The sequence below is a fragment of the Cherax quadricarinatus genome, chromosome 13, assembly GCF_038502225.1.
Source record: "Cherax quadricarinatus isolate ZL_2023a chromosome 13, ASM3850222v1, whole genome shotgun sequence".
NCBI classification, from domain to species: domain Eukaryota; kingdom Metazoa; phylum Arthropoda; class Malacostraca; order Decapoda; family Parastacidae; genus Cherax; species Cherax quadricarinatus.
Window position 1 is genome coordinate 33,608,222 of NC_091304.1, and position 15,179 is coordinate 33,623,400.

At 38.8% G+C, this 15,179-nt stretch overlaps 1 protein-coding gene across 1 annotated transcript in view; it reads left to right on the top strand.

Annotated features, from left to right (window-relative positions):
- The window catches only part of LOC128688504 (uncharacterized), a 436,494-nt gene that overhangs the window by 354,991 nt on the left and 66,324 nt on the right, over nucleotides 1-15,179 (top strand). The window contains exon 21 of the mRNA XM_070084744.1: nucleotides 8,190-8,372. Within this exon, the coding sequence (XP_069940845.1) occupies nucleotides 8,190-8,372 (183 nt within the window). The remainder of the gene's footprint in view (nucleotides 1-8,189; nucleotides 8,373-15,179) is intronic.

Below are 15,179 nucleotides of genomic sequence, written 5' to 3' on the forward strand. Positions count from 1 at the left end.
TCCATACTAATTCTCACCCTTTTTACCACAGGGATGGCACTAGAAGCTTTCTTGGGGTCCATGGTGACTTATTTTGCAGTTACAAGCACTAAAAACACTGGGATAATGTGAAATGTACCGAATGTATGCATAGATGCGACTGCACTGGCTGGCTTGTAAACACTGGCACTGAGGCCACACTTGGGACACGTCCCGGACGAATCATGTAAGGCGAGTTTTTTATCGTGAGGCGAAGCAAAATTTTTTATTTCAAATGCTTCGTATGCCGGATTTAACGTAACGCGATGCGTTCGTAAGGCGGGGGTCCACTGTATTCCGGGTAAGTTTATTAGTCATCATCCAGGCAGATATTTTCTGCAATATGGCATTGACAGTATTGGCGAGTATGACTGGGTTTGGGTGGGAGAAGACGTAAGTAGTGTCATCTGCAAATAATATGGGTTTGAGTAGCTGTGATGCATTCGGTAGATCATTGATGTAGATGAGAAAGAGGAGTGGTCCAAGGACACATCCTTGTGGGACTCCTACTGTGATTGGTTGGGTGGAAGAGTTTGCACCATTTGCATACACATATTGAGTTCTGCTACTAAGGTATGACTTTAGGTAGTTGAGGGAGTGGCCTCTGATACCATAGTGCGTTAATTTAGAGTACAGCAGTTCATGGTCAACTGTATCAAAAGCTTTACATAAATCAATGGAAATGCCCAGCGGGACTTCTTTCTTTTCGAGTGCAGTATATATTAGTTCTAGCATGTGTATGATAACATTATTTTTTGCTTTTATTATTCCTGAATCCAAACTGACGAGGGTTTAATATGTTGTGTGAGACGAGGTAGGAATAGATCTGTCTATGAATTAATTTTTCAAAGATTTTAGAGAGCAGTGGTGAGTTAGATATTGGTCTATAGTTATTCAAGTCAGCTTGGTCACCTTTATGGATTGGAGAGACTCGCTATTTTGAGGATTGTTGGGAAGGTAGATGGTTCAATGGCTTTGTTAAAGTGTGTTGCAATAATTGATGACAATACTTGAGAAGCTTTTTTGTACATAAAAGCAGACAAGTTGTTTGTCTCCTGCCTTGTTTTTAACGCTTTGACTGTCACAAGCCCCTTTCTGAAACTGTCATTCTATGTCACAAAAGTTTTGGAAAAAAAAAAATTATTTTTCTTATGAAATGATAGGGAATCTTTTCCTTATGGTAATGACACCAAAAGTACGAAATTTGGTCGAAAACTCATGGAATTACGCTACCGCGAAGTTAGTGGTCTCGGCGACATATATGCATCGGCAATTACGCCGATTTTGAGCCCTGCTTTTGGCCAATTCCGTTGTTCCAGTTGACCAAACTCATAGCTATTTCTTTAGAACTCCATTTTTTTCTATCAGTTGAGTTCAAGAAACCTGCCCATTTACCGATTTGAACTACCCAGTAAAGTGGTGAGAAATTGGCAATTTGGCCACTTTCATGCAAATTAAAAAAGATGCCAATTTCAAAATAGGGTCCAGAATTAACAATGTAGACATTCTTGGCACTAAAATAACATCCTCAGTTCATTAGTCATGTCTCTAGGCCCCTCTTATATTACTATTGCTTTCTATATTGATTTTTTATTCATACAAAAAAAATACAAAATTTACTGTTATACAGACTACTGCCTTAAAAATCGAACATTTCCGGTACTTTGAGCTAAATTTCAAGGTCGTTTTCATTGTGAAAGTAATGAAAATCATCTCTATTTCTGTAATATGTTTTACATTTTATCACCTGAGACCATGAAAACGAGAATACAACAATAAATACTATACGAAAATACACCTCAAAGTCGGCGTTTTATTCCAAAAAAACGGTCAGTTTTTTTTTTCTCATTATGCACTGCATGCTGCAGGATTTTTTTATGTGCTGCACACTGACCACACAGACCCATTCTCTCACATGTGGGCCTACCAGCTTTCTCCTGCTTGATTTGAAGCTGCTAGAATTTACGCGTATAAATATGTCAGAAACAGTGGCGTATAAGACATATATATACGATGTAAACAGTCAAAGGGTTTAACCCTTTCAGGGTCGGCAGGCCCCCTCTGAAACTTGTTCTCAGGGTCACCCAGATTTAAAAAAAAAAAAAAAAAAAAAAAAATTATTTTTCTTATGAAAAGATAGAGAATCTTTTCCTGATCATAATGACACCAAAAGTATGAAATTTGATGGAAAACTTACGGAATTATGCTCTCGCGAAGTTAGCGGTCACAACGATGTTTCCATATCGGCGATTTTGCCCACTTTGAGCCCTATTTTCAGCCAATTCCAGTGTGCTAGTCAACAGAAATCATAACTATTTCGCTAGAACTCCATTTTGTTTATCGATTGAGTGCAAGAAACCACCCATTTACCAATTTCAACTATCCAATAAAGTGGTCAGAATTTAGCAATTTTGCCAATTTCACACAAATTTTAAAAGGTGCCAATTTCCAAATAGGGTCCAGAATAAATAAGACAGACATTCCTGGCACTAAAATAACATTTCCTCTGTTCATTAGTCACGTTCCCACGCCCTTCTTACATTTTTTTGCTTTCCACTTCGAATTTTTATTCTCACAAAAAATAGAAGATTTACTGTTATGCAGACTGCTGCAGTAGTGTAGAAATGGTATAAATAATATCAGCGCACTTGTGAAAGAATATTAGACTCACCAGTTGACGTGTATTGGACGCTCAGCATGATTTGTTTACTTTTGAACTTTGGTAAAAATCGAACATTTCTGCTACTTTGAGCTCAATTTGAAGGTACTTTTCATTGTAAAACCAGTCAAAATCATCTCAATTTCTGTAATATGTCTTCCATTCTATAAAATGAGACCAGGAAAACTAGAATGCAACAATAAATACCATACGAAAAGTACGAAATGTACAAAAAGTACCTTGAAATTGAGCTCAAAGTAGCATAAATGTTCGATTTTTGCCTATGTTCAATGAACTGTGTAAGTCAAGTTGGTTAATTTTATTAAGTGTATTCTAACTTAACTACTATGTAATTCGGCAAACTCAGTAATCCGGCACACTACAGGTCCCAATGATGCCGGATTTGTGATGGAGGACCTGTATAATGATAAACAAATTAGTGCAGTTATTGTGTTGAATACAGTGAGTGTACACTTATACAATATACATTATACTGGTCTCACAGGCCACAAATGTTATTAGAAAAAGAAAAAAATTAGAAAAGAAAAGAAAAGAGTATAAAAAACGTAAAATAAAAAAAATGGGATTTTGCGGAAGTCACTGATGTTGCCGCCACCCGGTCATTTTGAGTCAACTTCCCGCCGCTGTATCTCGGTAAGTACTGATCAAAAAAAATTTTTGTTTTATTACCTTCACAAAAATATTATCTTTAATTCTGTAAGATTTTTTTTTTTTTTTTTTTTTTTTTTTTTTCCTCCAAAATTTCTTGGGACACTGGGGCACCACTTCAGATTTTGGCCTTGGACCCTGAAAGGGTTAAGGGAGGCGAGTATATTTGTCCATATGTGGTCAGTTATGGTTGCACTCGTATCACTTAGTCTTGTTGGTTTTGTAATTGCTGGCACGAGTAGGGTATTGTTCATATTGTTAATGAAGTCAGTTACATGTTGGTCATATGTTAGGCCAAGGTTCATGTTGAAGTCTCCTGGTTGTAGTAGGTGGTGCTTATTCATTTGTGTATCTGTAATCAGTGCTGTAGTTTATCACTAAAGGCTGGGATATTAGTATGAGGCATCCTGTATATGGCCAATTGTTATAGGTTTTTTTTTTAAGTTTTTACAGAGAAGTTTGCAAATATATATTTACCATATTCATCATTGAAAGATATGATGTTGCTATATAATAGTTCATTAGAATAATAGCTGGTAATACCTCTCCCAATTTGTTCTGGCCTGCAGTTGTGGATTGTTGTGTATCCTGGTAATGTGTAGATGTCTAAGAATAATATAGGAGAAGGTCGTCTCAAATGAATCTAGGAGTGCCAGGAGGTCATCATAGTGTTTACTTAGGGATCTAATATTTTAATTCAAAATTGTAATATTTCTGGTATTGCTGAGGACAGTACTGGCTTCTGCTGGTGTGTAATAAAGGCAGTTGTTTTCAGTTAAATGTTTACTGGGATTTAGATTATGTAGGTTCAGTTTAGGGTCAATTTCAGCATTGAGCATTTAGGGTTGACTGGTAAATATTTAAATAATTATGAGTTGCAGAAAGTGATAAAGGGTAATATTAATATCTGTAATAGGGGGGGTGATTGAACAATATTGGCATAAGTGTATATTGTTTCAGTAGACTGTAGATACTAACAAACATTTAGTGATATAGTAGTAATGAAATATGATGAACGATTAAGACTAGATATTTCATTAGCACCTAACTGTTATTTCACTAATGACTGTATACGATAGACAGTAAAAAAAAATAAGGTTATAATCAGTAGCACCTAGCTTTGGATTGTATTGCACTAATTTTATTATAGACTGTACATAATAGACAGTTAAAAATAAAGTATAGTTCTATACTAATAGGGGATGGTAAATGATAGTTACAAATATAAACGTAAAAGAGTACAGTGGACCCCTGGTTAACGATATTATTTCACTCCAGAAGTATGTTCAGGTGCCAGTACTGACCGAATTTGTTCCCATAAGGAATATTGTGAAGTAGATTAGTCCATTTCAGACCCCCAAACATACACGTACAAACGCGCTTACATAAATACACTTACATAATTGGTCGCATTCGGAGGTGATCATTATGCGGGGGTCCACTGTATAAGAAAAATACATTGTATAAAAGATGAGGTAGTGTTTGAGCAACTTTGAGAATTAACTGCTGTCAGATTAACAAATTAGAAATGAAAATTAGGTTTTATAGAGAATAATTTGATAAAAATTTGGGGTTTCATAATGCTAGCCATGGAAAGTGGCTACAAACTGCATTTTATTGACTTAGTGAGGCCAGCATCACATAGGAATTTTGCTAACAAACACTCCATCCTAGCAGTCTTTTTTTTTGATCTCAAGAAGGCATATGGCACTGCTTGGAGGTATAACATCTTAGCCCAGGCCCACTCCTTAGGCCTCCACAGTAATCTACCGACCTTCCTTGCTGCTTTCTTATCTGAAAGACTTTTTCGTATCCGTGTTGGCGCCTCACATTCCTCAGACTTTGTTCAGGCGTAGGGAGTACCACAAGTTTGTGTCCTTAACACTACCCTTTTTCTCTTGGCTATAAATGGCTTACCTTCTGTTCTTTTATCGCATATTTGGTCGTCAGCACTTACGCAGGCGCTGACTGTTGCCTGGTAGCGGCCTCCCTTCAGGATGCAATTGACCATGTTTCCCATTGGACCACTTCTCATGGATTTAAATTTTCTAGTGTGAAAACCCACTTCATTACCTTCACTTGATGTCCTCTTGTCCCAGATATTCCATTGTATTTACATGGCTCACATATCCCAAAATGTGATATGGTCAAGTTTCTTGGCCTTCTATTTGATCACCGGTTGATGTGGAACAGTGACGTTGCTAGGGTTGGTGTCACCCGGGGTGGCATCTTTGGTGTCGCCCCCATGAAATCCAAGGGCAGGGGGATGAGGGAGAGTAAACTCCAGTTACGTCACTACTTCATACCCAGTGACTAATGTTCAGCAATGAGAATGTTTAAGGGCCATAAACCGAGCAGGAGATTACTCCTCAACTTTATTAATGATAAAATAAATAATCATAATATTATTGAGGAAACATAAACTCAAATACCACTTTGAGTACAGGCAACAGATCCTAGATTTATTCATCTTCAACAATGCAAAAAATAAAAAAAACTTGAAAAATAAAGAAAAACATTGCAATATCAGAGAAACACTAGTTCCGATTTGACCTTGAGTACAGTTAACATCTCATTGAATCAGATCTTGCATTTCCTTACCTTCAATCCTGCAATATCATCTATCACATAATGAAAATCAATGATTTTCCCCATATAGGCCTATTTGTACCCTGTAATCATATAAGAGGCTATATAGAAATGAAGGATTTTTCTCTTATGTTGCTGCAGCACTGTTTTGGGCATTAGTGTCACCTTCTTTAGAGGTTCTATGGTGTCACCCCTTGGTGTCACCTGGGGTGGCCCACTTCCCCTTACAATGCTACTGACAATGACACCGGTGGCCCGGTGGTCTGGTGGCTAAAGCTCCCGCTTCACACACGGAGAGCCTGGGTTCGATTCCCGGCGGGTGGAAAAATTTTGACATGTTTCCTTACACCTGTTGTCCTGTTCACCTAGCAGCAAATAGGTACCTGGATGTTAGTCGACTGGTGTGGGTCGCATCCTGGGGGACAAGATTAAGGACCCCGATGGAAATAAGTTAGACAGTCCTCGATGACACACTGACTTTCTTGGGTTATCCTGGGTGGCTAACCCTCCGGGGTTAAAAATCCGAACGAAATCTTATCTTATCACATTTCTTCTTTGAAGGCAGCTTGCCATGGTCAGCTGAATCTTCTTAAAAATTTTGTGCCGTTCATGGGGAACAGATTGCCGGACTCTCCTCCGTTTACATTCCATCCTAGTCATGTCCAACCTGGATTATGACAACCAAGTCTGTTCTGCGGCTTCTCTTACAACTCTTTCCAAGTTAGAGCCCCTTCATCATCAGGGTCTACATTTATGCCTTGATGCCTTTTGTTCATCTCTTGTTGAAAGCCTCTCTGCTGAGGCGAATGTTCCTTCCTTAGCCGATCATTGTGATGCTCGTCGCCATCATTACTTTGTCTGCTCTCATTACCTTCATGTTCCCACTACATATAGGTTGGTCTCAGCCATTAGTAGAAGCCTGTTATTTGTTTGGTGCCCCTGCTTACTCCAACCATTTTCTCTTCGTTTTCACTCCAATCATCTTTCCAGTTGCCTCCCTTGTATGTTCATGTAGTGTCTGCCTTTTCTCTTCCCTCTTGGGAGGTTCTGATTGTTCGTATCTGTTCTCCCCTACTGCCGTGCGCTAAAGCTCTCCTACCTACAGCTGCTTCTTGCTCTTTTTCTTGATCACTTCCAGTCACATGCTCATGCCATCACTGTGTTTATATAAATGGTTCTGAATCATGTGACGGTGTTGGGTTTGCGGCGGTGTTCCCTGACAATGTTGTTTGGGGTCATTTGTTAGACTCAGCTAGTACTTTTACCTCCGAGTTGTATGTCATCCTCATAGCACTTCTCTGTATTACATATGTGTCTCCTTCAGCATTTGTGATCATTTGAGATTCCCTCAGCACTTTACAGGCCATGAAACAATTTGATTCCCTTCATCCATTGGTCCTTTGTATTCAACTTTGGTTGCACCATGTGGCTAGCAAAAACAAAGACATCATTTTCTGTTGGGTTCCTGGACATGTTGATGTGCAGGGCAGTGAACAGGCGGATGCTGCTGCATGGTCAGCAGTACGTGATTTTTCTGGTTTCCTATAGAGGTATTCTGTTCAGGGATTATTTTACAGTCATCTTTGCCCATCTTCATGGCTGTTGGCAACAACAGTGGTCAGACATACACCATAACAAATTGCACTCTATTAAGCCGCTTTTAGGTTTGTATCCATTTTCTTACCACCATTGCCGTACTTGGGAGACTTCGCTCTCCTGTCTCCGCATCAGCCTTACTCACTTTACCCATGGGTGTCTCATGGAATGACACCCTATTCCTGTCTGTGAGGTTTGTAGTTTCCCTAATTTGGTTCTTCACTTACTTGTGGATTGTCTGGTTTACCAGCGAGCTCGCAGGATTTACCTCCACCGACGCTGCTGCCCTACCACTCGTACCTTATCTTCCCTTCATGCAGATGGCCCTGCCTTTGACTTACTATCACTTTTTGACTTTGTCAGCAACTGCCTTACTATACAATCTTTGACACATAGCCCCTAGTGTCCGTTCCAGCCCTTTTCTCCCCTCAACTCTGATCTCCTCTCTACCTAGCTGTTTATAGCCCCGGCAGTATTTTCTGCCCCGCAGCGCTGCATGACCCTTGTCAGTTTAGCACTTTATTTGATTATAATAATATAATATGAGCTTATAGTATATAGTATATGGAATTGTGGTTGTTAGTCAGTATGTAATATTGGTAAAACTCTTAATGATCATTCCTTAAATCAAAACTAATTTTATGCTCATATGCAACAGGTCTGTTCAAGCACCTGTCTCTCGTGTAAAATCCTCTGAAAGTCACTCTTCAGGTGGTAACAGTACCAGAGGTTCAGGTGGGGACTCTCCAGGAGTATTTGGAAGCCACAGTGACTCTGGAAATAGCAGTGGGGCAGCCAAGACTTGTGCATCCACCTCAACCAGCACGTGTGCCAGTTATGGGTTAGTGTCACTGAATTTATCATTGAAACTAACATTTTTGTATATGGTGCTCCTCGATTTACAGTGGGGTTATGTTCTGATGAACTCATCACAAGTTGAAAATATCGTAAGTCGAATATGAATGATACAATAAATAAGTACAGTGGAACCTTGTTTTTCGACCGTAATCTGTTCCATTAGGTCAGCCTAAATTCGAAGCGGCCTAAATTTGAAGCAGTATTTCCCATAAGAATTAATGTCAGTACAATTAATCCGTTCCAGACACCCAAAAATACTCACAAAAAATACATTTTTTAAAGATTAATTGTAGTTTTTACTTAAACGAAACAATGAGAACTAAATAAAATTAATAACTAACAAAAAGGCACAATACCGTGACTGGAACGATACACAAATAACCCGCACATAAAAGACAGAAGCTTACGATGACGTTTCGGTCCGACTTGGACCATTGACAAAGTCACACAAAGTCAGTGTGACTTTGTCAATGGTCCAAGTCGGACCGAAACGTCGTCGTAAGCTTCTGTCTTTTATGTGCGGGTTATTTGTGTAAAATTAATAACATTTAAATCACTATTACATACCTTTATTGAAGACTCTTGTTGGCTTATGGAAGACAGGGAGGAGAGAGGGAGGGTAGATTATTGTTTGGAAGGGGAATCCCCCTCCATAAGGACTTTAGGTAACAAGTCCTTCTCTGGGGTTACTTCTCTTCTTTGTCTTTTAATGCCACTAGGACCAGCTTGAGAGTCACTGGATCCCTGTCGCACAAAATAACTGTCCAGAGTGTCTGTTTCTGGTGTCTCTTCAAGATTTCCCTAAAATGGGGCAAGGTTTTGTCACTGAACATGTTGCAGATATGGCATGCTTCAGCTTGGTCAGGGTGATATTTCTCCACAGAAGTTTGCACCTCATTCCACTTTGCACAAATGTCCTTAATCACTGAAGAAGGCACATCCTTCCCTCTCTCTTCCTCCTCCTCCTCCTCTGAAGCAAGTTCCTCAGCTGTGGTCTGTTGCTGCTCCAGTTGAAGGTGTTGCAGCTCTTCAGTGGTTATTAGCTCTTCCCTGTGGTCCTGTACCAACTCTTCCACATCCTCGCCACTCACATCCAACCCCATAGACCTCACCAATGCCACAATAGATTCCACAACAGGCAGAGGGTCGACAGGGTAAGGGTCAGCCTCAAGCCCTTCAAAATCCTCCTTGAGGACACAGTCTGGCCATAGTTGTCTCCAAGAAGAGTTCAAAGTCCTGGAAGTCACTCCCTGCCAAGCCTTACCTATATGGCTTATGCAATGGAGGATAGTGAAGTGATTCCTCCAGAACTCTCTTAGTCAATTTAGTGTCCAAGGTCACTTCAAAGCACTTCTGAAACACTGCTTTTGAGTAGAGTTTTTTGAAGTTAGAAATGACCTGCTGGTCCATGGGCTGGATGAGGGGAGTAGTGTTAGGAGGCAAGAACTTCACTGTTATAAAACGGAAATCCCTAGACAATAGGTCTACCAAGTTTGGAGGATGAGCAGGAGCATTGTCCATTACCAGGAGGTACTTGAGTGGCAGTTTATTTTCCAGGAGGTATTTTTTCACACTCAGGCCAAACACTTCATGAACCCAGTCAATGAAAAGTTTCCTTGTGATCCATGCCTTATGATTAACTTTCCACATCACACACAATTTACTCTTGACTACATTGTTTTTCTTGAAAACACTGGGATTTTCAGAGTGATACGCGAGTAAAGGCTTCACTTCGAAATCCCCACTAGCATTTGCACAGAACAAATTAGTTAGCCTGTCTTTCAAGGGGTACGTAGAAGCTTCAGCCTTTACGTACTCCTTGAATTCCTGCACAAATTTTTCAGAGGCACGTTTGTCAGAACCTGCAGCCTCCCCATGCCTTACAACACTGTGTATGCCACTACGCTTCTTAAATCTCTCAATCCAGCCTCTGCTGGCCTTTAATTCATTAACATCATCACTAGTACCAGGCATTGTCTTTACGAGATCCACATGCAACTGCCTTGCTTTTTCACAAATGATCATCTCTGAAACACTATCTCCTGCTAACCGTTTTCCCTGATCCACAACACCAACAACTTCTCCACATCTTCATTTGTTTGTGATCTCCTTTATGTTAATAGGTTTACTCCTTTTGCCACATCAGCTTCCTTGATTTGTTCTTTCTTTGCCAGGATAGAAGTGATTGTTGATTTGTTTTTGAAATACGTCCTGGCAAGTTCCAGCACCCGTACACCACTCTCATATTTTTCAATTACTTCCTTCTTAAATTCAATAGTGTTTCTCACTGTCTTTACCAAAGGAACTTTACTAGGAACTTTCTTGGGGCCCATGGTGACTTATTTCACAGTTGCACTTAATAAAAAAACACCAAAGACAATGGATTTTAAGGAAATGTTTGGATGAATGCATGGAGTATATGCTCACTCGCCGACAGACAAAGGGAGACTGACTCACCAAAGCCTGGCATCCCGGTGGGAGAGGTAGGCTAATGTGTCTAATACAGCTGATATACAAGGCAACGACCAAAATACGGAGCAAAATTTCCACCGAAAAACTGGCCTAAATACGAATTGGCCGATAAACAAAGTGGCCGAAAAACGAGGTTCCACTGTATATAAATAACCACTGTTACTAAGTAAATAAACAAATAATTACTATATGGTTCTCCTCAACTTACAATGGGGTTACGTTCTGATAAACTCATCGTAAGTTTATTGTAAGTCGAATATGAATGTTACAATAATTAAGTAAATAAATAACAACTGTCACTAAGCAAATAAACAAATAATTACTAAATACCAATAAATAAATAATTACTAAATAGTTTATCCTATCAGTAAATGGACAGTACAAAAAAGTTTTACATACAGTACATTGACTTCATCACACATGGATGATACAGGTAGAGTACTTGTAGTGATATGTTGTGCAGCATATCATACAGCATATCACTAGCCTGGGAACAGATCAACATTCAAAGTTTCATGACTACTGAATGTGCATCACCATCACTCCATCGTAAAGTGAAATATCATAAGTTGAACCACCGTAGAGCAACGAGCATCTGTATATATACGTATATGTTTTGTTAACACCCTAGGTAGTAGGTTGGTAGACAGCAACTGCCCAGGGAGGTACTACCATCCTGCCAAGTGAGTGTAAAGTGAAAGCCTGTAATTGTTTTACATGATGGTAGGATTGCTGGTGTCATTTTTTCTGTCTCATGAACATGCAAGATTTCAGGTACGTCTTGCTACTTCTACTTACACTTAGGTCACACTACACATACATGTACAAGTATATATATACACACCCCTCTGGGTTTTCTTCTATTTTCTTTCTAGTTCTTATTCTTGTTTATTTCCTGTTATCTCCATGGGGAAGTGGAACAGAATTCTTCCCCACCTCGGTGGGATATGGCCGGTGTGTTGAAAGAAAGAAGAAAGATTTTCTTAACACATTGACTACCCCTCTCCAAGACAGGGTGACCCAAAAAAAAAGAAGAAACAGTCTTTCTTCTTTTTACATTTAGTAATGGAAATAAGTCACTCTGTCTGACTTTTTTGGGTTATCCTAGGTTCTCTACACATGCTGCTATGTATGATAATTCTATGTAACTGTATTTGTGTATACCTGAATAAACTTACTTACTTACTTATAATTCCCAGTTGCTTAAGATACATAAGGTGCTAATTCAGGTGCTTAAGTGTTATATTTTCTTTGTTTTATTTTATACTCAAAACCATTACTTTTAACTTTAAAATAATTAAGGTGCTAACTCAGGCACTAAAGTGTCTTATTTTCATTGTTTTACTTTTATATTCAGTAGTGCCATTATTTTTAGATTAAAAATAATTATCTTAGTTCATATATTCATACTTGTTAGTGGTTTAACAGGTTTGACAGGTACTGCAAGGAACTTGCAATCTCATTCATTGATAACTGGGACAAATTCTATGGCAAACATGATATATATGCAAGGGATGGGGTTCATCTCTACGGGGTTGGAGTGGTTGCATTAGCCAATTCAATTGAGGGAGTAAATGATGACTTGTCTAGGACTTTAAACTGATAGATTATAGAGGTATGGGTGTTTGTGGGAAACAATCAGACTGCAGCATTAGGGTTGGAAACAGCAGATATTAACAGGATACCTCAGGGATATGTTTAAAAGACAATATTCAAAATAAATTTGCTAGTAAAGGCAAAGCGATTGATCAACAAATAAAGATAGATAGTAGAGGGCAAGGTTCTTTAAGGTTTACTATACAAATAGGAGTCTAAGAAGTAAGATAGATGAGCTATGATTACTTGCAAGTGCAGGTAATACAGATATTATTGCTATAACAGAGACCTGGTTCAACTTGAAGGATAGAGAAATGCCTTCTGAATGCAGCACACATGATTATAAACTATTCCACACTGATAGGGTCAACAGGAAGGGTGGTGAAGTGGCGATGTATACGAGAGATAATTTAGAAACATCGGACACAGTCTGTTTGGCTACAGTTTCTCGAGGGGCATGAAAAATTAATTTTGAGTGTGATTTATAGGCCCCCAAACCTTGATAGGGAGTACAGTAAGCTGCTATGGGACGAAATTCATAAGGTTAGACGTCTAGATATGAAAATGTTGTGTTACTGGGAGATTTTAACTTTAGACGGATTGATTGGAACAGTGTCACAGGAAATCTTGAGTCTAGTGACTTCCTTGATACTGTTCAGGATTGTTTTTTAAAACAGTTTGTGACAGAACCAACTAGAGGAAACAATCTGCTTGACTTGGTTCTTGCCAACAAAGATTCACTAATTAATAATGTTGAGGTTAATGATGAGCTTGGGGAAAGTGATCACAAATCACTTCGTTTCAATATATTATGGAATTGCCCAGTAAACTGCAATCAAATATGTCCCAGACTTCCGCTTGGCCGATTTCATGGGACCGAAAAATTACCTGGGTGGGCTAAATTGGGATGACCTGACTATGGATCAGGTAGCTGGTGTTGGTTGCCAATATGGCATTTTTCAGAGCATAGTTCTAGTTGCTCAAACAACTTTTGTTCCAAGTAAGGAAATTTGATCTAACAAAAATTATCCCAAATGGATGAACAATAGATTAAAACATATCATTGGTCAAAAGAGAGGCATATATAGGCATATCAAAAGAGGGGATGGGCAGTTAAGAAATCAATATATTCATTAAAGAAAGAAATAAAAAATGGAATAAGAAAAGCAAAAAGGATTGAGGCTAAGGTTGCAAGGGATTCGAAGACTAACCCAAAAGGGTTCTTTCAGGTATACAAAAGTAAGGTTAGAGACAAGATTGGCCCACTTAAGAGTAGCTCAGGTCAGATCACTGAAAGTGATAGATATGTGTGAAATTCTGAATACCTACTTCCTTTCAGTTTTTACTCAGGAAGATACTAGCGAAATTCCAAAAATAATAAATTATGTAGAACAGGACGATAATAAACTATGCACGATTGGGGTAACTAGTGACATGATCCTCAGACAAACAGAGAAATTAAAACCTAATAAATCCCCAGGTCCTGATGAATTGTTTGCAAGGGTGTTAAAGGAATGTAAAGAGGAACTTAGCATACCTTTGGCTAATATTTTCAACATATCACAACAAACTGGCATAGTGCCCAATAAGTGGAAAATGGCAAATGTAATGCCTCTTTACAAGGCAGGTGACAGATCCTTAGCTTTGAACTATAGACCAATAAGCTTTACCTCTATAGTGGGAAAATTTATGGCATCAATAATTGCCGAAGCAATTCGTAGCCATCTTGAAAGGCATAAATTGATAAATGAATCTCAACATGGTTTTACTAAGGGGTGTTCCTGTCTTACGAATTTACTAACTTTTTTCACTAAGGTGTTTGAGGAGGTAGATCATGGTAATGAATATGATAGTGTATATGGACTTCAGTAAGGCTTTTGATAGAGTTCCACATCAGAGGCTATTGAGGAAACTTAAAGCACACGGAATAGGAGGAGAAATTTTTTCCTGGGTAGAGACATGGTTGACAAATAGGCAGCAGAGAATTTGCATAAATGGGGAGAAATCAGAATTGGGGCACATCACAAGTGGTGTTCCACATGGGTCAGTGTTGGGCCCGTTGTTGTTCACAATTTACATAAATGACATAGATGAGGGAATAAATAGTGACAGAAGCAAATTTGCCGATGACACCAAAATAGGCTGTCCAATTCATTCTAATGAGGACATTAGTGCACTCCAGGAAGATTTGAATAGACCGGTGCAGTGGTCAGAGAAGTGGCAGATGCAGTTTAATATAGACAAATGCAAAGCTCTAAATGTTGGACAGGAAAATAACCATGCCACTTATAAACTGAATAGTGTAGATCTTAATACTACCGATTGTGAGAAGGATTTAGGAGTTCTGGTTAGCAGTAATCTGAAACCATGACAACAGTGCATAAGTGTTCACAATAAAGCTAACAGAATCCTTGGCTTTATATCAAGAAGTATAAATAATAAAAGTCCTTAGGTTGTTCTTCAACTATATATATCCTTGGTTAGGCCTCATTTAGATTATGCTGCACAGTTCTGGTCACCATATTACAGAATGGATATAAATGCACTGGAAAGCGTACAGAGGAGGATGACAAACTGATCCCATGTATCAGAAATCTTCCCTATGAGGATAGACTGAGGGCCCTGAATCTGCACTCCCTAAAAAGGCATAGTATTATGGGGGATATGATTGAGGTGTATAAATAGAAAAATAGGAATAAATAAAGGGGATGTAAATAGCATG